At 40.1% G+C, this 27,453-nt stretch overlaps 2 protein-coding genes across 2 annotated transcripts in view; both read left to right on the top strand.

The window, feature by feature from the left end:
* The window catches only part of NWD2 (NACHT and WD repeat domain containing 2), a 51,367-nt gene extending 34,918 nt beyond the window's left edge, over positions 1-16,449 (top strand). The window contains exons 4-7 of the mRNA XM_058023758.1: positions 6,448-6,651; positions 8,255-8,399; positions 8,703-9,292; positions 10,807-16,449. Coding sequence (XP_057879741.1) covers positions 6,448-6,651; positions 8,255-8,399; positions 8,703-9,292; positions 10,807-14,739 — 4,872 coding nt within the window. The 3' untranslated portion in view covers positions 14,740-16,449. The remainder of the gene's footprint in view (positions 1-6,447; positions 6,652-8,254; positions 8,400-8,702; positions 9,293-10,806) is intronic.
* Positions 16,450-21,452: 5,003 nt separating this feature from the next.
* The window catches only part of C5H4orf19 (chromosome 5 C4orf19 homolog), a 39,826-nt gene continuing 33,825 nt past the window's right edge, over positions 21,453-27,453 (top strand). The window contains exon 1 of the mRNA XM_058024679.1: positions 21,453-21,658. The gene's annotated coding sequence lies outside the window, so the exon portion shown is untranslated. The remainder of the gene's footprint in view (positions 21,659-27,453) is intronic.

Below are 27,453 nucleotides of genomic sequence, written 5' to 3'. Positions count from 1 at the left end.
ACTAAATTTCTGAGGATGGGATGTTAAATAAAAGGCCCTTAAAAACTGGTATACTGACCATTTGTTTCAGATTTTCTAGATGTGGTTTACTGTATATTTGGTTATATTGGCTAATCCCACATTTTTGCAGACAAGGAGGGTAAACATGCTGACATGTTACAGTTCTGTGTGCCTTCCTTAACTTGAATGGCTTCCTGGGCAGGTTTGCACGTGCAAACGTGCTGCCTGACCACCTCCAAATTCAATATGAAGGACAAGACATGGAATGTAGCCAGCATGCATGTAAAAAGTAAGATTTTAAAACAATGGAGCATGTCTTGTAGTGATGCTGAAGTGATTCTGTCTCCATACATACGAATATAGCAACTGAAAGAAATTGAGGGGTACTGTAATCTGATTACAGTGAGTATGCTTTTTAGAAAAAATATTTTGATTAAATCTGAGGTCTTTTAAGCCTGGTGCCAAATATAAATGTCAATATTTCACTTACTTTTTTTCTTTATGTGTCTCTTTTGTCTAAAGAAGCCTGATCCACTGCATAGTAACATACATTTCACCAGCTAACGTGTGTGTGAACATCCCAGTAAGCAGTAGAGAAAAAAACGTATTTGTTTGAGAAAAAATGGCTATTTGACTGAAATGTATGGCTTTAAAGAGGAAAGAAAAGAAGTTTTGCTACAAAAGGGAGGAAGCCCAGAAGCAAAGGCTGAGGGAGTTAGGTCTCTAACCCCAGCATAAACAGAAGGCAATGAATAGTAAGTGACCTAGGGGAGAGAGGGATCCAGAGGACTTTGTAGCCCTTGTTAGTCATGCAAACTGTGGAAAGATAACATTCACATTTCTGTTGCAGTTAATATTCAGTTGCTAATGTTCAGTGCTATGAGATTGCTTGCACAGAAAGGAGCTGCAATAGCAGGGTTTTGATGTGTGACTGTGACCCCATCATTCACGCTCTGAGGCCTGAATGGGGTTTATACCTGGTGACCACAGACCTGTCCTTCTTCCACTTCAGGGGACATTTTGAAACTAGGCTTTTTCACCATGGATGTGCTTTCTTATTTCATGCCTTGCTCCAGGTGGTTGCCCACAAGCTACACCAAATTTCTGTGTGAGGCTTCCTGCTGAGGCATAGCATGGTCCAGACTGCAATCCACAGCTCTCCTGGGAATGGTAGAAGGACACCTCTGGGACATCAGTAAAACCAGCCTTTCCCAACCCCTGACAACAGATGAATTTAATACCCCCCATGGTGTTTTAAATCTCTTAAATCCCTCCAAATCTCAGCCCACAGCGTGAAGCATTGAGCGCCTCTTCAATACTGTGAGATACTCATTCTCCTAGTGGAGCTGTTCCTCTTTGAATAAGTGATCTTAGTCTAAGCTTGTCTTAATTGAGCAGGCTGAAATGTGAGTCAGTCAGGATGTCATCACAAGGGGTCAGGGCTTTCCTCCTTCATTAGTGAGCAGTTTCTGTAAGAAGGACAGAGCTGAGAATTAGGAAAACGTAGCTTCCACTATTGTGCTTATGACTGACCATTGCATACCTGTCCCAGCTCTGGGTCCCAGCCTAGCCGTAATTTCCTCCACTTAACTCCTGTGTTGCATGGGGACAGTGGTACTTGTAATTTCTCATGGATCTTGCAAAACCAGATTGTTTAAGGAGTGCTTAGCCCTGTACACAGGGAAGTATATTAAGTTTAAAATTTAGCTGTGGTTAGATTTGATTTGATTCCTTCAAAGATAATTTCTTGAATGCCTTTGCTTCAAAAAGCTGGCAATCCAGGACTGCTCTGAGAACACACAGAGAGGCCACAGGTATGCACTTCAGTGTCACATCTTCACAAAGACCAAGACAAAGGACTGGTTCCAAGTAACTCAGCAAAAGGTCATTGGATCAGATCTCTGTTGGCAAAATGGCAAAAAAAAAGTGGTGCTCTTAAGCTGTCAAGTACCTGAAACCAGTCCATAAAACATTACTAATCTGACTTCTCAAATGGCTTCATTTGCAGATGTCAATATATAATTTTGTAAAAAAAGATTAATTAAACCAATCAGTTATTAATACAATTTGCTGTTATTTGACAGTTGTTTTTTTATTAAAATTACCACCAACTATCTTAGCTGGAATTAAATATATCTAAAATTTCAGCTTGTTCTGCTTTAAGATAATGTATGGCATCAGAATTCATTAATATTTTAGTGATGATGTCTGAACTAATCATACGACATGCCATGTGAATCCCTCATACCTCAAGATCAAATCTAAATCTTCTTTGTGTCCTCCTTTTGGTCATTATTGTGACTGAACCTATAATTTCAATCTCCTTCTACACCAAGAATATTAGAATGAAAAACACTTCCCATTGTACAGACAGTAGTTTTTTAACCTTCATTTAATTGTGATTTCAGCCTCGACAAAGCGCTCCTGATGGGAACAACAGTGGATGCTGCTCTGAGCAGCCTTGTCTGTTGGAAGGTGTCCCTGCCCAAGGCTGGGGACGTGGCAATAGATCATCTTTGAGGTCCCTCCCAACCAAACCCATTCTGCGATCCTGTGACATCTAACAAGGCTGTTGCTGAGGCTGCTCTGTGCTAATTCTGTAAAGTTTTGTTAGACACAAACGGTTGCTGAGGGTTTTATACATTTGTCAGCCTGGTCGTTTTATACAGTTCAACCACCTTCAATCACATGAGTTTTAATTTGTTGTTTTACTATTAGAGGAAAATGACTCATCAGGTGGGAGATTTTGGTTCACGAGCCTGCATATAAAACTGTCTATTGATAGTGAACACAGCATAAACATTACTGTTCCTTTTAAAAATAATTCCCTATAATAATCATCAAAATGCTGCAATGTTGTTATCACAAATTGAAGTTTTGGGTTCTTACTGTTGAGTACTATAATATATTTCAAAAGGATCTGAAATAGTGGTAATTCTTGTTTATAGACTAAGTATGAAACAACTTGAAGATTGTGAGAAATTCTGTTTACTTTCAATCCTGTTGCTTAATTTTTCTTCATTTTTCTAAGAAGAAATCTATATTTACTTGAATGTATAGGGAAATGGAGATGGGGCAGATATTTCCAGAGGCTGCTGCAAGCCTCTGGCACAGATGCAGTTCAGACACTGAAGCTCCTGAAGGAAAATTGCAGTTCAGAGCTTCTCATTGAGGCCTCTAAGGTTGGGGTGGCTTTGTGGTACCCTGATATATTACATTTATACAGATAGATAGGAATTTAACCAGAATGACACCAAAAGAGTGAAGGGAAGGAGGTTCTTCCAAGCCTTGCCTCTAACATGGGAAGGTGCAGTGTTCCCAGCCTGTGCCTGCAAATGCACCCATCCTAAGGCTGTCATGCAGCCTTAGAAACAAATAGTGGATTAAAATTCCAATAAATACATATAATTTGTTTGTAGCCCTTAGTCTTTTTTTTTATTTACTAGTGCCACTGCTAATGGAAACCTTGCAGTGCATCTAGAGAAGGTGCATTTGGGTGAAGAGCTGTTCCCCAGGAGCCTGGTGTGTTTATGTAGGGTAGCCCAGCATTTAAGCATTAGTTTCTTAGTAGAAAACAGCTGCACTTACTCAGCAGGCCTCCTGCTCCCAGGCTGGGCTGTGATACCACAGACCTTCAGAAAACCAGTGCTAGTCACTTCTGTACTCCCCAGCAAAACAGGGTTTTGTTTCAATGCCTCCATTAAAGGGCCAGTAAAACTGGGCTGAGGCTGGTTGAGGCTGGTCTGAAGTTACCAGAAAACACAGGAGTGACTCCATTAAGAGTTTTCTACCTCATAAAATTTTCTACCAGAATATTCTTCAAATGATCACACTGAGTCAGGTATTAATACCAGAACCTCAGGTAACTTCTGTGGAGCACAGCTGCAGTGCAGTGCCTGGGATGACCCTGCTCTAAATGATACACCTGCTCAGCACTGTATTTAGTTTGCTGGGTTTGCTGGATCATGTCAAAGTTCTTTTTTATTGTGTTTTGCTCAAGTAGTCATGAGGATAATCCCTAATACAAGATTATTTACATAATGTCTTTTGAAATGACAGATGAGAGGTATAAAAAAGTCTTGTCTTTTCATTTTAAAGTAAAACCAGTCATTATTTAACTATAGTACAGTGACGAGAGAACAGCATAACCTGTACCAGAGAAGCAGAAAAGTACACAGAATAATTCCAAAACAAATTTAGTTGTTTAAATGCAGTGCATTAAAATCAGACATAATAATGTTGACATTTTAGTATTGTTAATGAAGGGCCCAGTTATTGATCTTTGCTGAGGGAACTGTCTATTGAATCCACTGGACTTACATTTAGAAAAAGTGGAGCCTAATGAATTCTAAGTAATAATTTCTAAACAAGGTAAAAGCTCCTCTGAGAGAAATGTATGAGATTTCTATGTCAACCTGAATGTGAAGAGGCTTTCCAATTCACCATGATATAAGTTATTAACCTCACTTGAATGAAGAAGGAAAATAATACTATATTTTGTTTAACCTCTGCAGCTTCAGAGTTCCAAAATTACAGGGCTCTATGAATAGATCAGAACAGTAAAAGCTTTGAAATTTTCCCCATCCATCTCATTATTTGAAGCAACATAGCCCTCTCTGAAGGGAGCTACTAGCTGGAATGATCACAAATCAAAAATAAATTTAGATTATAGAAATACTGGATCATTTTATTTCATTAAATTAATTATTATATAATTCTAGTTGCTGAACACATTCATTCTGTTCTCATGACTCCTTGATGTGTGCCCTGAATGGAGCCATGGTGGGATCTGAATGGCAGCCAGGCAAACTCAACTTTCCCCCAAAGCCTCTCTACTGGAGAAGCTTCTTGAAGGATTTGGTTGCTGTGACTTGTCAGAAACTGGATCCTGGGCTGTACGAACTATCACAATTCCTACATTCCTTTGCTCCTCCTGAGCAGTGGCAGACACTGACTTGTTCCTGTCCACCAGCTCTTTGCCAGTGCTCCTTTTTGGAGGGTGCCAAGTGATTGCCATCAGAGCCAGCATGGTGGTTCATGACTTCTCCCTAGTCTGCTCCAGGCAGAAATCCGCCAGGTCAGTTTGCACAATGCCAGGTGTGGTCTGAGCTGACTGGTTTTCCCTGGAAGGATTAGGAGGTGTTGGTGCACTGCTCTGATGCCTGCTCTGGGCCTGCAGCATCTGCCGTGGTGAGCCACTGGAGTGCTGGGTGCCAGCATAGCTGGCTTCAGCAAAGTGTCCTGCTGCTTCCTGCTTTTATAATCAGTGAAGCAGACTTATCCCCATCAGTTATTGATTTTCAGGGTGTTCTTCTGCTGGAAGAGTTTAAAACAGCTTCTCATTATGACAAGTGTTTTAAAAATAATGAATATTTAGATATTATTTACAAACATGCTCACTTACATTTTTAGGGCACTACTATATTTGCATTAGCATTACTTTTCCAAGACATCTTTCTGATTCAAATCAGGATTATGATACTGTTGGTTCCTCTCCACATTAAGTACTCCTTCTCCTTAACACGAGATTTTTGCTGAATACATTTAAAATGAGGAAAGAATTTTTTAAAATCATATTTTAAATTAAGTAAGAATTCTCACTGACTTCTGTGGGCCAAGTCTTTAATGCAGAATTGATCTGATGGTCACAAATTTGAAAAAAATGTCAAAAGATTGCAGTAATTTCTTATAATACTATTGTCTATGAAGTTGTAGGACATTACATTCATATTTTTACAAAATATTTGCAAACAGTAAAATACAGAAATAAATTTATTTTAAAAGAGTATATTTAGAGCATGACAACCAGTATTATAATCCTCATTTTTTAAGGAAAATGTCTCCTGTGCACCAGTTTAAGAACTGACTTCCACAAACCTTTACCTTTATGCAGCAGTACTAAAATTGGGTTTGATCAATTTCTACTCAGTAGTTGCTTCTTCCTTGCCCCACTGATCATTCAGTGGACAGCTACTGGGGCAAAGACAACAAGAATAGAAAACAGAAGAGCAGCTTGGGGTTCTGCAACACTGATCCTTGCTGGTATAAGCCACAATGTCAATTTGCTTTTGCATGTGAGGATAATCTCAACCTGTGACTGATGAAACTCAATAATACATGAGTCAATTCTGTGCTAAGTACATTGGGTATTTTTTAATTATTTCTTTTGAATGCCTTCTTTGTAGTACTAAAAATACTAGTAGTATTTTTACGACTAGTGAGTACCATGAGAGACAATGCATCGACTTGAAATTTTCAAAGTCATCACAGTAAAATATAGCTCAGTACAGTACCCTTAACAGGAATTCCTGTCACACAGTATCTGTTTCCCTTCCTAGTAATTTCAAAGTCATGACCAGACTTACTTTTAGGAAATTCAGATCCCAAGGATGCTTTTTGCATAATAAAAAAGAAAAATTTAATCCCTGCTTTTCTGTAACTACATAGGGCCTATTGGGAGAGAAGTATGGGAACATCCGAATACCAGGGGAAGTTGAGTCAGCAGAATTTGAAATGATCCTGGATGCTGCTGTAGAGGCCAAACTAGAGACAAGGATTTTAGAAGAGTGGTACTGCAGGGATGAGAACGCAGTGCCACCAGCATATTACCTCAGACCAAAATCAGAAATGCTGAAGAACTACCAGAATACGGTAAGTCACAGTCTCCTGCTCATGAAATTTTTCTCAATCCTTTACAGTGGCAGGCAGTCCCCAAGGCCAGGCACTTGCTGTTGTCTTTGAATTAGGTTCTACAGCCCCGTCCACGCCTGAACAACTGCTACAAGTGCTGCTGTGGCGCTCCTTTCCTGTACACGGGGAAACTGCAAAACACCAAGGAGCACAACTGCTGCATGGATGTGCTCTCTGATGGCTAGAGCAAGCCAGCTTGGGTCATCTGTGCCCTGTTAGGGCTGGTGGAACAGATGTCTCTTCCCTGATGTTGTAACATGGAGAACTCAGGCTTTTCTGCTTTTTACTGTGCATATGCTAGACTTCAATGAACAGGACTTGCAGAGGAAATACACATTTTCCCTTCTATCCCCATAGAAGAAAACCTGTCAAACAAGTACTTAGCACTGTCCTGAGTCAGGTGTCATACTTTTAACTTATCAACTGCATTATAAGATTTTTTTCAACACTGTTAATTATAATTTTTAAAGCAGGCATTTGTTTTTAATTGATGATGATAAAAACTGTATCTATTTCTCAGGGCTCAGTTCTACCCTCCTACACATCCAGTATATACCTAAGGACATATTTTATTGTATAAAAAATTAAATCCTTAAAAGAGTTTTCACTTCATTTTGAGTGCCATATTATATTATTAGGGGTTTTTGTTCTTAAATCTTTGTACTTTTCCTGAAGCTACTGACTAACATGGGACTAAATGAAAATATGTCCATAACTTAAATTACTTAATATTCATAACTTAATTTAAAAAAAATATGTTCATAACTTAAAGCTGTAACATAGATGTAACATAACTTAAAGATGTAACACAGAGTTACATCTCATAAACTTATAGAAAGTATTAAAAAATACTCAGCTCTGTCAAGAAAGAGTTGCTAGGGAATTTATTCTGGAGATTCCACACTCCAAGAAAACTGGAGACCCCTGAAATATTTCACCAGCAGTAAATGAAACATAGCTGCTTTAGAGAAAGCACCAGCATGGCATTTGCAAGATACCATCTGAAAGGATTAGTGAATTTATATTAGAGTTCCTCTCTGATGACAGTTAAGATTAGTGTTACTATAGCAATGAATGAGTGATCATAATGTCACATGTAATCCTGTATTTTTAAAATATGGTAGCTAATAGAAGGCACTTAATTATAGGTACCAGGAACCCCATTTTCAGTTTTGAGATCCAAGTTTAAATTTTTATCATTATTACATCTCATTAAAGAAGCAATAATTTTAGCAGTATTGCTGCTACTTTATTAATATTTCAGGCTTGGTTCTCAAAATTCTCTTTCTATAAAGGTGTTATTGGCCTTATTCTTGAAAAATATTGCATTAGCTGCCTACACTAGGGATTTAGAAAATACTCCAAGGAGCTAACTCTTAAAATTCTAGAATGGAATACAGTATGATCATCTGCAGTATGAAATATTTATCTTTTATTGATTTTTGTTAGTGTATGTGTTTCTCTGTTACCATGTTATTTTTGGCTTTGAATATTAGACTTCTACTTTCTGTAGTTTTATATGTATGTATTACACCTACTTTTTAACAATGGATATTTTTAAAAGATGGAATCTTCTTCAAATTCAATGAATGAGAACAAATGGCAAGATATATCAGAAGAGATTAAGAAGATTTTTAAGACTGCTGTGAAATTGCTGTATGAGAAAGGAAAAATGAAACACAGCCAGGCAAAGAGATATCTTTCCTCTGGTAAGGTTCACACTAACAATTTCTATGTTTTCATTTATTGTCTGTCCTGTCAACCTTTTCACAAATGTGAAAATATATTTCTGTTGGCATTTCTCATATAATTAAAGGGGGGAAAAAAGGTTTGTTGTGCTTGCTTGAGACTAAAACCCATACAAAAGCACTCAGCAAATTCTCTGTGTTTGTTTTTTTCTGTTTTTACAGAGAACAAATGCAATCGAGTCTGCCTGTTGGGGGTAGGGCATGTTCTTGAACTGTTTATAAAGAAAAGTTGACAGAGACTCTGTGTTCTCTTTTCATCCCCAGCTATTGAAGATGAACTTGATTTTGCCTTGGGTAAACAAACACCAGCTTTCCTAAAGAAGTGTGTTTGCTACATCCGGAAAATTGCCAACATTGAGCGTTTCGTTAAAATTCCAGAGATGGGAAAATACATGGACGTGGTCCATAAAGCTGGGAAGTTCCTACGAGATCCTGAAGCCCATGAGAAACTGATCAAGCTCAGGGATGAATTCATTCCTACCATTGTCGCATCGTCCAATCTGAGAGTGTACACCTCCGTCACCCACTGTGACATGAAACTGGGCTACTCCCAAGAAGTGGAGAGCCATTACATTGAAGGACTTGGCAAACAGTTCTATGAAGACATGATTGACATAATCCAAGCTACAGTGCAGCAGAATTTTGACACGGAGACAGACGTGCTGTATGATGAAGTCCTTCAACACTCATCGCTATGTAAAACGTACTCCACTTTTTATGAATATAGATGTGAGGCATTAAACATCGTTCACAAATATGTTTTACCTAGAAAAATAGGACACATTAACCCTCTTATCATATATGGAGGACCATGCACAGGGAAGACTCTTCTGTTAGCTGAAGCAGCGAAGAAGGTAAATAAGTATCTTACATCCTGAGGTCATGTTGAGAGCATTACTGTGTGTAAAGGCCAACTTAATTCTTTCTTTTCTCAACAGATCTATCAGCCCTCAATACAGAAAATAAAAATAATAACATGTATATTCAGCATATTATTGTACACATGTGTAGAAAAATATTACCTTTCAATTATAACGTATCTGTATCATGTGCTTAGCCAAAACAAATATAGTTTATTAAAGCTCTCAGAAATCTAATAGGAATCAATATATTATGAATTAACATAATTTAGAATGATCTCTTTCCTTCTTGTTCCTCTGAGGCCCTATGAATCCACAACCATCTAAACATCTTATTCTGATTTCAGTCTTAAACACAAATTGCAGTACGTCTTTCCAAGTCATACCATCTCATGTTCTCATAAGAAACTATTCCAGAATAATTCTAATACACTGGCTACAAATCTATATGGAATAAGCTGCAAAAATACCCAAAATACCCATACTTACTTATCTGGAATATGCTGTTTAAGTCATTGAGCTGAGTACTACAGGGAAATGAATTAAACACTTTGTGCAAGGCAGGACAAGATGCAGAACAAGCCTAAGCTGGCATCACCAGACCTAATTCTGCAGATGACAGTCACAACTTTGAGATCCTGGCAGGGTGGTCAGAGAATTTAGCATAGTGAGCTGGGAAAAAGCCATATCAGCCAGAAGGAAATGAAGAAATGAACAATACTGTTTAAAATCCCTGTCTCTACTTCCTGTGGAGTCACATTAGCTGCATATATGAAATTGGGAGTTGCAACTCAAGATCTCATTTCATATCTGAGTACATAAGTTAGCCTAGAGACTCTGGTGCTGCTTTTCTTTTAAAATAGTGTAAAATACATAAAGTGAGGTGAAGAGATGTAGAACTGAGTGTGTTAGCCTGCACAGACTGGGAAGATTTAAAGAAGTTAACATTCCTCACTAGCTTGGAGTGCTCTAACCAAGAAAACTTCAGGAGACAGACACCTTTTCTTTTTTGTGGCAGTGTTTTAGAGTAAAAGTCACAGGTACACCAGGGCAAAGTGTAGTTGCATGGGCCAGGGATCTGTACTCTGATCCGTGTCCTCTAGAGACATGTCTTTTTACTCAGTCAGAATCAATGCTAAACAGGATTAGGTAGTAGGCTGGTGTGGCTGACCAAGGATGACATTGTGTAATGTCTAAGGAAGTCTATTTATAAGAGATTCTATCTACACACTCTCAGAGGTGAAACTCAGATTTTGTGAAGAGTACCCTGGGATTTATGGAATACATTCTAGTCATGTCCCCTTTGATGTAAGCCTTTTTGTGCTAAACACAGATGATACATGATTTGAATTTCATTCAGTGCACTCGTCTTGAACTCTGCCAGTGAGAGCATTTCTATTCAACCAGTAATATTTTTAAATGTTTATTCATATGTAGACTATCACTATTAATAAACTCTGTTACTGTGCTTCATTGAGATATAAACTAAATTAAGCTCTGTATTCTAGGCCTATTCCTGGTTGCAAGAAGAGATGGGACCAGATTCTGACCCTGTGGTAGTTATAAGATTTTTGGGATCTACTGAAACAAGTACAGATCTGAAGAATATACTTCAAAGCATTTGTGAACAACTAGCAGTCAACTATCGCTGCCTCGTACAAAGTTACCCAAAAAAGATTCATGACCTTCGGGATTTGTTCATAAATCTCTTGAATGAGTCTTCATTTCACAGGCCACTGGTGATTATATTTGATGCTTTAGAACAGCTAACAGATAGTGATGATGGTAGAAAGCTCTGGTGGCTTCCCATTCACCTTCCACGTTCAGTACGGATAATTTTGTCAACACTGCCAAACAAGCATGGGATCCTGCAAAAACTGAGGTGCCTTATTCATGAAGAAAGCAACTACATTGAGTTGACTGCAAGGGACAGAAAGATGTGCAGTCAAGTACTGAAACATCAGCTGCTGCGAGTTAAAAGGAAAGTAACATCAGGGCAACAAATCTATGTCAATGAGGCATTCTCCAAGTGCACACTGCCTATGTTTGTGAACTTAACCTTCAGAGAGGTCAGGCACTGGAGATCTCACAAGGATGTGGATGAGTCTTCCCTCTGTGTTACTGTCCATGAAAGCATAGAGCAGTTGTTTTGGTCACTGGAAAACAAGTGTGGGTCAAGACTATTGTCAAGAGCACTTGGCTACATCACTATGTCCAAATCTGGCCTGAGTGAAATGGAGCTGGAGGATATTTTAGCCCTTGACAACAGTGTTATGTATGAACTGAATGAGAGAGTCAGAGAAAGTAACCCATTGAGAATTCCATATATATACATTGCAAGACTTAAGGAGGGCTTACAGGGATATTTAATAGAGCGACAGGTGAAAAATGTAACGCTGCTTCTTTGGGCAAATAGGCACTTGCAACTGATTGCCCAGAAACTGTACCTGCACAATGAAGAAGACTTGCGTGAAATGCACACAGTCATGGCAGAGTATTTCCTTGGTGTTTGGTCGGGTGGACGAAGAAAACCTTTTTACAGCAATGATCAATATCTGAGTGGTTGTCCTGACCATGCCAGCAGAGGCCTGAACGAGGATGAAAAGCACTCTATGGATCAGGCAGCTTTTGATAGGCAGGCTCCAGATCAGCCTTGGGTCTTTCAGTGTAACCCACTGGAACCTGATATCTTTTTTATTAATCACAGAAAAATGACAGAGCTTATTCATCACTTAACAAGATGTGGAAGAACTGATGACCTTCTGTACGGAGTGATCATGAACTTCAGCTGGCTGTACACCATGATTAGAATAGGGCAGTTTGATAAAGCACTTTCTGATATAGAACTAGCTTACACTTACTCTCAAGAAAAGGAGCTGAAATTTCTGGCCAGTACCCTCCGCAGTATAAAGTTCAAAGTAGTAAAATACCCAGGTTCACTCTCAGCTGAATTGCAGCAGAGACTTCTCCCAGTAGTAAGCTCATTGCCCAAACTCAGACATCTCCTCCTAGAATGTGACAAGGATGGACCCAAGTACTGCTCTATCGTCCCTTTGCACTCCTCCATGGATGTGACTTACAGCCCCGAGCGGCTGCCGCTGTCATCCAGCTGCATGCATGTCACTGAGATTTTGCCTACATTTAATCCCAGCACAATTATTGCTGCTTTAGAAAATGGCTCCATTAGCACTTGGGATGTAGAAACCCGCCAGCTACTAAGGCAAATTACAACAGCTCCATCTGTTATCTTAGGGATGAAACTTTCTAGTGATGAAAAGTATCTTGTAGTAGCTACAACAAACAACACTCTTTTGGTATATGATAACATAAATTCCTGTCTTCTTTCTGAGGTGGAAATTAAGGGGTCAAAACACTGTGGAATTGCAGGGGACTCCAGTTTTATAAATGGATTTACATTATCGGTCAACCATGCTCTTGCTTGGCTGGAGGCCAGTAAAGATGTTACTGTAATAGATCTGCTTTACGGTTGGCCTCTCTATCAGTTCCACTGCTGGTACGAAGTGACCTGTGTGCAGTGCTCTCCAGATGGAGTTTATGCATTCTGCGGGCAGTATTTGAACACCGCAACCATTTTCCACTTGGGCAGTGGAGAGAAGCTGACCACTGTGACCTCTGAATTTTCAACTGGATTTGTGAAATTCCTTCTCATTTTAGACACAGCCCAAGAAATGGTGATGGTGGACAGTGAGGGTAGCCTCTCTGTTTGGAATACAGAGGAAATTGCAAAGCCTCAGCTTACAGATGACTTTGACTGCAGAAGAGAAGACAGTGAAGTTGTCAGCATAGAGCTTTCTGAAGACCAAAGTGCAATTTTAATTTGTAAGGCTCTCAGCATTGAACTTCTTGACACTCGTGTGTGGAAGGTGGCTGAAAAGTTTAGAGCTAAACACAATGAGCGCTTTATATCTGCCGTGTTGTCCAAAAATGGCAACTGTATAATTGCTTCAATGGAAAATACCTCAGCCATTTTTGTTTGGAGAAGAGATACTGGACAGTGTATGGCAAGCTTACAGGAAATCTCAGGAACTATAGTCAGGCTAATTAAATCAAATCATCATAACATGCTGCTATCCTTATCCACCAGTGGTGTCCTTTCTATCTGGGATATAGACATCATAACTGCTATGTCCAATATTGACAAATCTGGCAAACCCATCCAAAGACTGGTGTTACCAGCCAGAGGTGAATTAATATACACGTTGGATGGATCAGATTCTGTCCATAAGTGGAACTTCAGCACTGGATTTATTGAAGCTGTGTTCAAGCATGAAGGTATTGTTGAAAACTGTGTGCTGACCTCATCTGGAGAGATAATGGTTACATCAGATGACAAATGCAGCCAGTACGTATGGCACACGGTCAGCGGTGAAAATATCTTTCGCATTAATGGACAAAAAATCTCAGAGCTAATGATTACTCACAATGATCAGTTTGTAGTCTCTCTCTGTGAGCAAAATGCATCCAGAGTTTGGCGCCTGGCTACAGGACATAGGGTTTGCAATATTTTAGTTGCCTTACAGAATGCATTTATAACAACTGCAAATACATTTGTGGTTGGAATGGCAAAGAACAAAGTTTTGGCAGTGAGTCTCTGGACAGGCAGTATAACGAAGAAGTTTTGCTGTGATGATGGTGCAAGCATTGTGGATATTAAGTTGATACCAGACTGCCCAGATATTATAGTATTTATAACATCTACTGAAAGTGTGAACATCTGGAGCCTAACAGAGGAAGTCATCTGCAGACGTGTACAATTGCCTACCAATTTCTTAAAAAAATTGGAAGACTTTGAAATATCTCCAAACGGGAAGCTAGGAATTATAACCCGTGGTGATGAGAACATCAATGTGCTTGATCTGCACAGTGGAAAACTCCGTGTGGTTCACGCTCCAGGTGTCATCTGGCGGCAGAGGCTGTCTCGTGACGGCCGCTACCTGGTGTACATTTGTTGTCGTGGGGAGGAAGATGATGACAATGGCGCAGTCTCTAGTTTAATTGTAATGAGGCTAGCAGATGGCAAAAACATCGGTGCCTGCTCTCTTTATAAAACTCCCACTTTTCTTGCACTCTCACAGAGACATTTAAACATTATTATTGGATTTGATGATGGAAGTATAGGTACTTACACTGTAGTGGATCGAGTTGATGCTGCACTGAAAATCAAAATTGCTACTTCAAACAGCCGTCAGATTTTCAACAACGCAACACAAGTGATTAGGCCAAAGTGTCACAATTATAGTTTCAAAGTGACTGCAGACTGCATTTGGAGGGAATCAACAGAAGTGTTTGCAAGGGATAGCCCCATTACAGTTACAGAGGCTGAGGTGAGTGAAGCAACACCAACCAAAAGGCACAGCTACTGCTATGAGAAAGTGTGCTCAGCCATAGATTGCAGACACAGTTTTGCATCTGACAACTGAGCAACCATCTGGGCGAGCTTATCTGAGTAGTACATGTGCTTAGGTATGTCTTCTGAATTCATGTAAAAATCAGTGCGTTTCTTGGAAGACAGATAGAAACAGCAGAGGGCAGACCAGCTGTTTTTTCCTGTCTTACATTTCTGTAAACATAAAAGCAAACGTAAAGCAAATGGGCTGCAGGGTTTTTTTTAATTTCGGAATACAAGGTTTAGTCCAGAATTTCACCAGGGCCTTGATTAAAAATTTCTAGCAATACTATCAAAATTGTTATGCTATTACAGAAGTTAGGTGATTCTATCTGTGGTTGACAGACTGTTTTAACTAGAGCCAAAGCTCTAAGTGATTGGTGAGAAGTCAGACCACTATTTTATATTCCAAGTCACCTAGATGGGTCTATAGCTAACAGTCAATTTTATACCCACTTGCAAAAATGTGTTTTTCTGCTTGATGGTGCAATGACAAGATGTCACCTGCCAACCTGGAACACTTGATACATTCCATCATCATTTTAAAAATATCTACTTTTATTTTTCTTTTTAATTGGGTTTAATCTTTGGGCTGAAAGGAATAAGTGCCAGTCAGCTGCTAACATGTCAGCATGTGAGGCAACGAGTATTTGTTCACCTCAATGAACACAATGAGAGCTTTTTTTTTTTAAATTGCATGCAGGGATTTCAGGTTTCTGTATTGTGATAAAAATTATAAAAGTCCTGAGTTCTAAAGGAAGTATAGGGATTGGGGTTTTATTTTTGGTTTGGGGAAATGTTTTGTCTTCATAGTGTGTATTAGTACAGGTCGTAATGAAAACTTTTCAAAGAGAAGGAGCATTACTGATGAACACTTAAAGACATTAATTTCTTTATATTAAAATATTGCTGTCCATTTTGTTGTAAGAAAGTCTAAAGTATCTCCTCTGTCTCCAAAGTAATCCTCGTAGTTTTCAAACATGCCATGTATTAGTCCTTATAACATTTGCCTTAGTATTGTTTCTCTTCTTTCCCATGATAAATACCGATCAAATGACCAAACACTCTGAGACTGTTTGTGTACCTGCTGAAATATTCCACTAAATGTAAAGGCTGTCAACAGGTCCCTTCTTAGTCCAGTTTGTAATGGGTTTTTCTTACTCTCACATGCATACAACCTTCACTTTCTGCTTTAGAAACTGCTCTGAGCCTTTTGTACAGTTTTACCAGTTTCAAGGCAGAAATTGTGAAATAATGAAAAATGCTGTAAAAAAATTTACATTTTCCTAAGTAAATATACTGGACAAGATCTGAAAGCATAAGAAAATTTTCCCTTACTTACATATCTTAAAGATGTCATACCCATGGAAATATTTTCAAATTATTTAAACAGAATAATCTTATTTTTAAAATCAGAATTCCATACCACAAATTTCCAAGAAATGAATGCTAAACTAGAACTTAATGTAGTGTGTGAATGTTCAATGTACAAGCCAATATAGTATATTAAGTGACTTGAATGATTTTTCCTAACTGGTTTGCAACTAATAGATCATATTGAATGTTTTTATGTAAACTTTGTATTGTTGGGAGAACCTACCCAATCAGAGATTTATATTTTCATAAATGTCAAATTTAGTTAAATTTTGTTACAGAGTTGTTAAATTAGAAATCTATTGCAGTCTTCAAACAAATATACAGTCTTGTGTATGCATTGTTTGTACTAATAAACTGTGGAAGCAGACTTGTGTGTGTCCCTTAATTTTGTGGAAATTCCACTCTGACAGAGGGACATGTGGCCTTTGCAGCCTCCTTTGGCCTGCACATAATATTGATAAGGAAAAATAGTATTGATAAGGAAAAATTCCAGTGTTTCTCCCATTGCAGGTAACTAAATCAAGCATTCGAAAAACAATGAGATTTGCCAAAAAAAAAAAAAAAAAAACCACCCTTTTTAGATGATGTTTATGACCGGATTCCATCCTGACAGTGTGCAAATCAACAGACATAAAGGCTTTTGTGACCAAGCCAATAAAAAGCACAAAAAGGTGCTGAAACCCCACTCCAGTTCAGACCCGTGAAGCTATGGGAAGAGGCACCACAGTTCCCAGGATCCTGTCCCAAAAGAGGCAGCTTCCACCTTCTTTCAAACACAGTGCATGACTTGTGCATTTTGGCCATGAACTCCCTGTCCATAAACTGTGTAATATTGGGAAGTAAGTTCTTTCATTATCTTGCAAGGGTAAAATACATCCTCTGTCTGCCAGGAGAGTGGCTGATTTGGGGTTAATAATGGAGTATAATGTAATCACAGAATCACAGAATATTCTGAGTTGGAAGGGACCCCCAGGGATCATCAAGTCCAGCTCTTAGCCTTGCACAGGACACCCCCAAGAATCACACCTTGTGCCTAACCTATCTCATTCAGCTTGCCAGCTTTCTGTATCAATTTCTCAGGGGTCAGACTCCTCACATTGAGCCTAAGCAGCAGACACAGGGTTCTGAGTGGCTTCAGGCTGCTGATACTTGCTACTGCAGGAGTGACTGCTCCACAGCCCTTCACAAATCTGTCCCCAAGTATGTGTATCCAGTGGTACTGAGACAGAGTACTTTCTCCAATAATGAGCCATCCAAATACCAAGTGCTGTTCTACCCCTACACAGGAATAGTGCAATTTACTTTTTGGTAAGAAGCACTGTTGGCATCTCTAGAACAAAGCTTTCATTTATCATTTAGACAAAGTGCATCTATAAACAAGCTCAGGTGGAGTCTGTATTTTCTGACACAGAAGATTCTAGGAATAGGCTGTAGCTGCAAGAAAGCTTTAACAGGGAATTAGCCGGAAATTCTTAGGCAGACAAAGGTAAGCCAGAGGTCAGCTAGAAAAAATATTTTTATCAGTCATTTCCTTTGCACCACAGCTGGGGAATGCATGGCCCGTGACTTCATTTCAAACAGCCTGTGGCCATTCGACTTTTTTTCACATTATTATCAGATAACATCAGAATGTGGGTTAACATGTAGCCTGGAAAAATTTGCATTCAGAAGGCATTCAGGTTTCCCCAGCTCTGGTTTTTCCATGAGGAACACTCAAGCCCTTTACCTGCAGAAAAAAAAGTATTGTCCATTTTGCAATAAGAATTTAAAGCAAACATTGATTGCTGAAATAGGATTTGTATGCAGAGGGGGCTGTTTCAGCTTAAAACCCTGAGAGTTTACTCTTTGTCAAAAACTATTAATGTGTCTGCATAATTCTTCATAAAATGGGTCCTCTGGGGCACTTCCATAAAGCTGTTAACAACAATCTGCATCGTTTCATTTTGTTGATTAAAGATTTAAAAATACCTCTTTTAGTATAAATATTAAGACTGCACAAGGACAGACTTCTGAAATCTATTTTTATTTCTTCTATTTTTTAATGGAATATTTTTAATATAATCATTGCATTTTTAATATAATCATCAAATTGATCATGTAGTCATCCAAGTGTGGACTAGGGCCTCTGGATAGGTTTCGTTAACCAGGGTTTGTTACTAAGAATCGTTATAAAGTATTTATGCTACAAATATAACCTACTTCAGGTTCTTGTAACCTGTTATGGACATTACTCTTCCTAGATCACCACATGGCTGCAGGGAGACCAGTGAGCTACATTTTTTCCTGTGGTTTACCTTTCCAGCCTGGTTACAGAGCACCATTCCTTGCATTTTGGAGGTAATCTCCTGACTTTTATGACATGAACTGATGCTCTCAGTGTGGGTCCAATTCATAATCTCAATTCTCAGTTTCAACAGGAAGGTCAAAGGCTGCAAGAATAGTCATCATGATCCTTTCCAAGGCAGGATTAAGCCTTTTACCATATTATTTCTCCAGAAGGAGCAGTTTGAACCATGACCCTTCTGTGAAAAGGGGTCTTTCACAATCAAGGACAAGCTATTCAGTGCTCAATGCACCTGAAAACAGAGGCCAGTAAGCAGAAGAGTGTGAGGGAATGTTTCCAGTCCAGTACAACAATGCCCTTAAAATCACACCTTTCCCCAAGTGACTGAAATCTGCCCCTACCAGGGTCTTCTCCCTGCCTCTGCTGTCCTGTCACCCCAGACCTGTGCTGCCCTGCTTGCCAGGGTGGGTGAGGCTCCATCCCAACTCAGCAAAGCCCCTGATGTGATCCCAGCCACAGTACACTCTCCATTTGCAGCACCTGCTCTTTTGGTGGCAGCTCACTGGTCTCCTCTCCAGCCTCAGCAGGGAATGTACAAAAATGGATTTAAGGCATGTTCACATGTTCCCACTGTCAGAGCTTTCACCACATAGTACTGTATAAATAAAATCATCTACCTGCTCTCCTACTACATCTCTGATTGCACATGCATTTCAGTGCATGTGAGAAAGCTTCTAGACTAAAATAGATCTAGTTAGCATATTCAAAGTGAAATACACAGAATTGCAAGGTGAGAGATGCAGCAAAAATCCAGACATGCTGTAGCACAGATGAGAACAGAACATCCCCAAAGCAACTGGATAGTTTACTGCCATTTGTCTGCATTATCCCATTGCTTGCTAGTAAATTGCCCAGCACTTCCCACTGCAATATCACATTGACAATAGCACATGAAGTCACAAAGTTACCCTTTTAGGCTGCACTTTTTTGAGGCAGCCTTCTATCTCAGCAGGAGCATTCTCCAGAAAACCACAACCAAAACAGTGGACTAAGGTACAAGAATGAGATTAGAGGGAAAAGAGGATTTCTGGAGGCTGAATATCTCAACTACTTTTCCTTTGAAAAAGTGTCACACCCGTGTTATTGAACAAGCACTATGGATTGGTGAGACAAGTGATCGTTTCCTGCAGGACACATCTGTGAAAACCTGTCAGGCAATCAACCCAAAAGGATCCCAGCAGCTTGCACATACTCACAGAAAACTATAGGTTTCAGCAGCACAGCAAGGTTGGGATTGCAGGGGCTGCTCTACGAGACAGGAATACTGGGTGCTGGTTCAAGAAATCTCAGAAATGAAAAGTCTGTGGAACAAAAAATAGAGTAGCCATGGAAGGGGTCTGAAAAGGATGCCAAGTAGGAGAGGGGGTAAGGCAGCTTCACTGTGTTTGCTTTGAGAGGCCTCCTGGCTTAAAATGCAGCTTTTTGACTGGACATATCTCGGCCTGCAGCCCACCTCATTAACCAGCAGCCACAAGAACAATGTAAAATACCACTGAAGGCAAAATACCACAGAGCTGGCCATGGGGTGACTCCAGCTGGGCAGGACTATGAGGCCAGTCCAAGCACACGCCATGCACAGGGCTGCCCACAGCTGCAGATCCACAGCCCTCACCTCTGTGCATCTCCCACCTCCATCACCCTCCCTCACAACCCGGGGATATGTTAGCCTGCCAATTCTTTATTTACTGACCAGAAAGCCTTTGGAGGGTTTAGTGAACGTTTTGTACAAAGAAACTTCCTGCTTCAAGTCCATTTTCAGCTAAAACTAATTGTTTGCAGGAAAAAAAATATTTAAAATGTGCCAAAGACCTGTTGCAGAGCTTTGCTAGATAGCACGCTAGCTCAGAGCCTGCAAATGGTGCTTGGTCTTCAAGTTATGACTTATTTGTCTGCTTAAAATAAGACTATCCAAAGCAGCTCTTATTGATTTCCTTGCTGGCAGATGAAATCAATGTGTGCTGGCTCCTGCAGGGGCCAGGTGGTGCATCCGAGTCCCTGCTCCGGGCAGGCACCTGCCTGCCCCAGCCCGCTGCTGGCAGCAGACTGACAGCCTCGGCTCCAGCTCCCTGCCGGGATTCGGGGGGAAGGAGGCACGGCAGGGCAAACCAAGCCCTCGGTGACCTTCATCCAGCACCCTCCTTCCACAGGGAAGGCGAGGATGCAATCCCTGCAAGGCAGGGAGGCAACTGCGAATCGGGCATTATTTAGAGTGACAACAGCACGCCTACTCGGTACAGCAGCCAAACTTCATTTCAGTGATTCCATGAGGCTTAACACCACAAAAAAAAAAAAAAAAAAAAAAAAAAAAAAAAAAAAAAAAAAAAAAAAACCACCAACCCCCACCACAGCAACAACCACACCCTAAGGCATTCAGTTATGGAAAAGGCTTTGTTAGCCCTGCTTTGCACCCCCCAGCTGCCACACAGGCAATCTTAGCGCCAGTTCTTTCCAGCAGGTTGTTTTACAGTTTCCAGGTACACCAACATATGTTAAAGATCACACACGACCGAGGTGCTTGCCTAACTTACACCTCTCCTCTTGTACAGGGAAAACTCTCTCAACTGCTTGTGGCAACAGAACATCTTTTCTATCACTTCGGGAAACACCACACTCAAATCAAAATGATTCCAGGAAAAGTCAGCACCTTTCAAAGGTAAATGTGACACGATGCCTGCAAATACATCTCAGAGCTGAATTTCTCTTTAGAGAATCACACAAAACAGTGGGGAATAAATGTCATTGCCAGGCAACATGCAACAGAGGAACTTTCTGCCAAATCCCTCCAGCACTGTTTGTGATATAGGGAGATTTAATTTAAAGAATACGCAAATGGCAGCGTGAACAGGCTGTCAGGCTCGGGCTTTGTTGTGGTCTTTGTGACTGTCCCGGAGGAAAGGAATTCCGTGGCACGTGTTCTTCCGCTTCTCCTTCTTTTATCCCTGGCCAGAAAACGGTGAGTTCTATCAGGTTTTTATCCAGCTTGCAGGTAAAGGGTTACAGATTCTAGGAAGTATTAAATGCAAACTTTAAAGGATTTTATTTTCATCTACAGTCACATGATGCCTTAATACCCAATGACACTAACTACAGTGTCTCATTAAGAGGTCATGCAAACTCCCAAGCTAAACAAGGCATTCTTACATATTTAACATTCAAATGCAGAAGCCAAGCTAAGCCATGGAAGATTGTAATCAGGAAAAGCTACACTTCCTGATCCTCACAAAAGCTACAGGTAGGAAGAGTTCTTTTAAACTTTTATCATTGTGCTTTCTAGAGAAACTGTTTACAGGGCATATTTTGTATTCTGTTTTCTACCTTTCAAAACAGTCTAAGAACATTATACTGAAAATATCTGATCTCACTTGTTCCACCTGTTGTAGAGTCAGGGTTGTTTTTACACTCAAGAAATAGACTTGGCTCAGTGAAAATCCAAAGAAAACAGTTTTTAAGCCAAACCTTAAAAGCAATGTTTTTAGAGATCTCTTAGTTGTTGAAATGGTTGAGTTGTAGTATGTGAGGTAAAGGAGTAGTTAATATGTCTTTGATGTCTGAAATGAAGGGAATTAGAACTCTTTTAACTTCCTTATATCGTGAATTGCACATTGTTTCACCCACACCAATCCTACTGTATTTTTATGGATTTTACTTCCTCAATGAACTTACATGATTTCTAAATTACCCTTCTAGAATTTGGTACATTTAAAAAAAAAAAAATCTTACAAAAGCAAATGAAAGATAGATGCAGAGTACTACAGTGTACCACAAAAGAAGAATAAATAGCAAAATACAGAGTAAGAGGAAAGTCAGTGAAAACCAGTTTATTTTAAATTGAGAAGTTAAATTGCATTAAAACATATCAGCTTTCAAGTGGCACAAGTGGCACAGTGACAATTACTGTCAATATTTCAGGAGTTAATTTTTTTACTTGCACTGAGTTCTCCAGGCTACAGCATTAGCATTTTAATCACAAAAATCTTTTCCTCGTCACAATTTTTGTTAAACTGTAATTGTTTATAGACAGTGTTGTAAATACTCAGTTTTTTAATACCTCTATAGAAATTTAAAGACTGCATTCTAGATGGTTATACAATCCAAATTTACTAAAGATCTCTAGTGCATCAGGATTGCCACATCCTGAGGATTCCCACTGCTCAGAAGCAGCAAGTGTTGTTTATTGTTTTCCTCCTACAATGGTTGGGTCTTGATTGCTGGTAATGTCATTTTTCCACAGTCCATTCTATAAAACACCTCTCTTTTTCTTGTTTCTACATAATACTAGGAGGTACTAAAAGAAGTGGAGAATAATACTATGTAAAACAACTTGCTTCAGATAAGCGCTCAGCTTTCTTTGGGAAAGCGCTCAGCTTTCTTTACCAGTATTTAAAATAAATTTGAGTCCAAACAAGTTTGGACACTTAAAAAATTGTCATTCACTTTCAGGGTGCCTATCTTGAAACATAGTAGGTCTCATGTTGAGGAGGGCTAAGATGAGAACACAGGCTAGATCAGCCTGAGCCATGAAATATCTCTTCATCAAACTCATTGTACCAACGTCCTGACAGAGCAGCTCCCAACTGTGCCGATGGGAATGCAGCAATAAACAAATGCACTTCAAAGGACTGCTCTGAGTCTACTATAACTGACTTCTGAGCCCATATTATTTACAAAAATCTATTTAGAAACTGTTGTAGATAAAGGGCTTATTTGCTAAGCTACATTTATATCTCAGGAGAGGAACACCGCAGCCTCCAAATCAAGCGGCAGCCACAGGCTTTCACTGAGAAGAGCACTGCATGAAAAGCAGCCTGCCCTGGCCAGTTTTTTCTAAGAAATGTTTGTACAGGCTGCATGTGTCATGGTAAACCAGCTTAGTAGCTCAGTAGTTAAATTTGTTGAACATTAATTACACAAAGTGTGTTTATAGGGTGGAAGGTACAATGCACACTGAAGTTACTCTGTGACCGAAAAGAGAGTGGCCATTGAATGAGAGAGAGCTTTCCTTAACTCCTTTCCTAAAGAAAGGAATACAAAGCATTCTAGTAGTTCTGATATTTTTTTATGCCCACAATTTTACTCTTAGCACAGAAATTTGTACTGCTCTAATTATTACCTTTCATTCTTTTCTGATGAAAAAAAGGAACCTATTTTCTTGCTTTGTCACATCAATATAGACCCAAATGTAGTGTTGTTTCACAGGGAAGACACAAAACAAATACTTACTGCTCATAACCAAAAGAAGAGAGACGTTCATGGAAAATGAGATAATTAGAAACCTAAGGGAGAATTTTTCTCTAGAATTTTGGGGAAAGCCAAGTAAATATAAAAATCAAAACACTGTCAGAAGTTTAGAATAGTTTTCTCTTTACCCCAAAGTTAAGACAAACATTGATCAAAAGACCATCCAGATCTTCTGCTTTGCAGATCTCAGGGGACTTGTACCACATTTAAGGCAAGTACTGAAAATCAACCCAATGATTTTTGCACAGCTCTGGGTAGGTGGGAAGACAGGGCAAATCTTCAAGTGAAGGGAATCGTGACTTCCTTCCTTGGAAAACCTGGTTAAAAGTGGTTCACCTTGCAAGGCAAACATTTGTGAGTGTTGAGGCCCTTCTCTAACTACACTGTTGTTTGTACCTGACCTCAAGGAAACAAGCCTGCTAGAAGTATTTGCTCTCAGACTTTACTGAATGAAAGCTAAGGAAAGCCTTTCTTCACCTCTTTCAGGAAGGGATGGTCTTTTGCTGTGTTTGCACTGTATCCAGTTCAACACAGCCTCAGCATTGTCCACATCTTTCACCAATAGTGTTTCACAAAGGACAGGGGAGGGGAAACACTCAACCCACTGAAACATGATGAAATGTAGTCAGGCAATAAATATTTGTTTGGAACTTAAAATTTCTCCTTCAGACCCTGCCTTTCTGAGGATTTTACATGATCACCTGTCAGCAGAGTATGCCCATGCCTTCCACACAGCAGTGATGACAGGGAGGGCACAGCTAACCAGAGCAGGTGACCAAATCCCACCCCTCCTTAACCAGGAGCACCTCATTGAGCACCTGATCATGCTGCAGTCCAAATCCAGCACGATGGCAAAACTTCATGTCCAAGCAATGATGCATGAAAATTGTTGATTTTTACTGACCTACAGAACAGGGCTGGCAAGCAGGATGTATTGCTAAGGAGAACAGGCACAAAACACAATGTAATTTTACTTATTGAATGTTTGATATCAAAATGGACAAAATAATTGAGTTACTGTAGAAAGGTCAAAAAGGATTCTGGAAAAGGGGGAAAAAAGGCAGCAATTTTCCTGTAAGTTCTCCTCTGGGTCACTTTCACTTAGACATATGGAGGGACTTCAAAATTATATTAAGGACTGAATACATTGCGTGGATACCAAACCTTTAATCACTTACAGCAGGAGGCAGGGGGAAAAAAGGCCCAAGTTGGTTTTTTTTCTGTGTGACTTTTTTCCTGTCTGCCATTTTCATACAAGTTTATTTAACTCCCTTTTTTTTTTTGACTTCTATCACAGATGTTTGCTGCAAAGGCACAGATGCTTTCTGATTAGAAAAACTTTTCTGGTTGAATATTCTATTATTAATTCACACAAGTTACTTTTCCATTTAGGACAGCAAGGAAAGAGTAAGCCTTCTCATTGGGGCTTACTCTTTTTAATGTTACCAGCTTGACCTTGCTCAACTTTACATCACTTCCAGCTCTTTAATATAGTTATGTTTTTCTATTAAAGAGCAGTTATTTGTATGAATTTGTGTAAACAAGGTCCAATGCCTTGCTGTTGCAGGCAATCTGCTTTTCTGAAGGAGCTTAATAACAAGCACAAGTGTACCCCATGTCAAGAATAACACACACCCAATGACTAAAAACCCTTTCAGTATGAAGTCCACCCTGGGAACTCTTCTCAGTGGTTCCAGTAGGGTCAGTATCAAATCCTCATGTTGCCAGCAGAGGACAGGAGAAAAGAAATAACGTGATGCAAATGGGGCCAGTGCTACCCAGCACAGTGCTGCCAGCAGAAACAGCATGGCATCAGCACAGGTTTGCCTGTGCTGGACAGAAACTCTCCAGACCATAACAAAACATTTTATTTCACATCTGTCCAATCTGCCATGCTCAGAGCAGGCGCATCTGGATGTTAAGGCCCTTTTCCAGGCAGGTTAGCATTGATGTGCTCTTATGATACACTCTGATGCAGAGCACCTGACAGCAGCCTTCAGGCAGGAGAGGCAGGGAGTGACCCAGATGAGCCATGTGGAGCCACAAGTCCTGAGGGCACACCAGGCTGCAGGTCTGTTCCTCCCCTACTACCTACCCTCCCCACTGAATTTATTGCAATGACTGTATGTGTAGACTGGACTATATTTCTTACACTCACTTCCCCCTTCAACCCACAGCCACTTTTAAACTCTGTTTTATCAGCAGTAGATTTGGGAGTGCCCAGCTTTACCTACCTTATTAAGCACCTGAGCTTTGTGCAACAGCCCAGGATGCAGAACACCACCCGTGCCCTGGCACAGCCACCCAGCAATTTCCTCCTCTCCATTCTGGCTGTGTGCTCCTTCCCACGGCCGAGCTGGTGCAGGACCCAGGCCCGCTGTGCAGGGGCAGCTCCCAGTCCTGGCACTGCAGCCAGTCCAGGCTCCCTTGGCAGCTGCTCCACTTGCCCAGGCAGTGGCTTGACACTGTCCTCCCACTGCAGTACAGGCAGTTTTTATTACCTCCAAAAAGAGGGTTGTCCACTCTTCCTCTCTTATGGCAAGTAAGCTTGATAACAATCACACTAACATGACTTTAGCACTGCACATTTCTTTGGAGCTGTTCTTCTCATCTACTTCTAGTCTACTCATAGTAAAAGAAGCCTAAGTCTCAGGCTAATTCATGCTTTTGAAGTTGGCAGTCTCGTTCACCTACAGCCCAGTGGAAAACACGCAGCTGCTGTCAGCTGTCAGGAACCTGAATCAAGCTTTGTTAAGGCCTCCTCTGTCTCTATTTCTGGTTTGGGTGTGGCATGGAAAAAACAATATTTACCATTTCAGTAGCTGTGCCCTTTGTGTATTTGTTTTTATATTCCCTTTCCCCATGTGAATTTAGCAGATGTTGCATGGCTGGGGATCAGCCCTGAATTCTGTTGTCAGAGTACGTGCATGTCTCCACTGAGCATTAGCAGTGAGTAGGCAATATCTGCACAGAAAAGATGATGCAGATTCAGCTGCCAGGCACCATTTCAGGGGCAAATGTAGATAAAGATATAAACACCAAGAATACCATAAGATTTCATTTTCAATGTAAATGAATTAAAAACTACAGCCATCAGCCCTGAATGGAAGGCTACCAGGGGCCTGAGGAGCTACCACCATATGCCATGTCCAATTTTTGCAATTTTTGTCTTTTTAACATCTCTTTTTAAGTTATAATCACTTGGGAGAGTTTTCCATTGCTTTGGATGAATGCACACAGATTGCTAAAAGGCTAGTTTGTATTTACCGATATACTTTAAAAACTAATGCTCAGTGCAATTGTCACAATAATTACCTTCTATAAAACACTTTCATTCAATTTTGTTTATATAGAGTAAAAACATAGGGATTTGCTAGGGTTCAGATGATAAAAAAGCCTCAAAGACAGTTTAAGAAAACAGAGGAAAGCCAAGGGCAAAAAGCTAGATGGCAGGGAAAGGTCAGCTTGCTGTTTTCACAGCCAATTACCAGCACCTGGTATCCATCAAACTCCAGCCTTAGCTTGCCTTCATTTCCCTGCCATCCTTCCACAATAAAGCTTTACAGGGGCACCACAGAAATCAGTGTGGCTGGTCTTTCCTCCTGGAGAGTGAAACTATTTGTCTCAGAGCACACAGCTACCCAGATTTTCCATGTGGGGGAAAGCCAGGTTGGAGAAGCAAGGAGGGAAATCAGCCCCCACCTCCGGGTAGGAGGCAGAATTTGAACCCAGTCTCCCAAATGCCCTGACAGCCAAATCTGCCTCTAGAGACTAACACTCTTTAAAAAT

The sequence above is a fragment of the Melospiza georgiana genome, chromosome 5 (assembly GCF_028018845.1).
Source record: "Melospiza georgiana isolate bMelGeo1 chromosome 5, bMelGeo1.pri, whole genome shotgun sequence".
NCBI classification, from domain to species: domain Eukaryota; kingdom Metazoa; phylum Chordata; class Aves; order Passeriformes; family Passerellidae; genus Melospiza; species Melospiza georgiana.
This window is presented reverse-complemented; position numbering and strand designations above follow the sequence as displayed.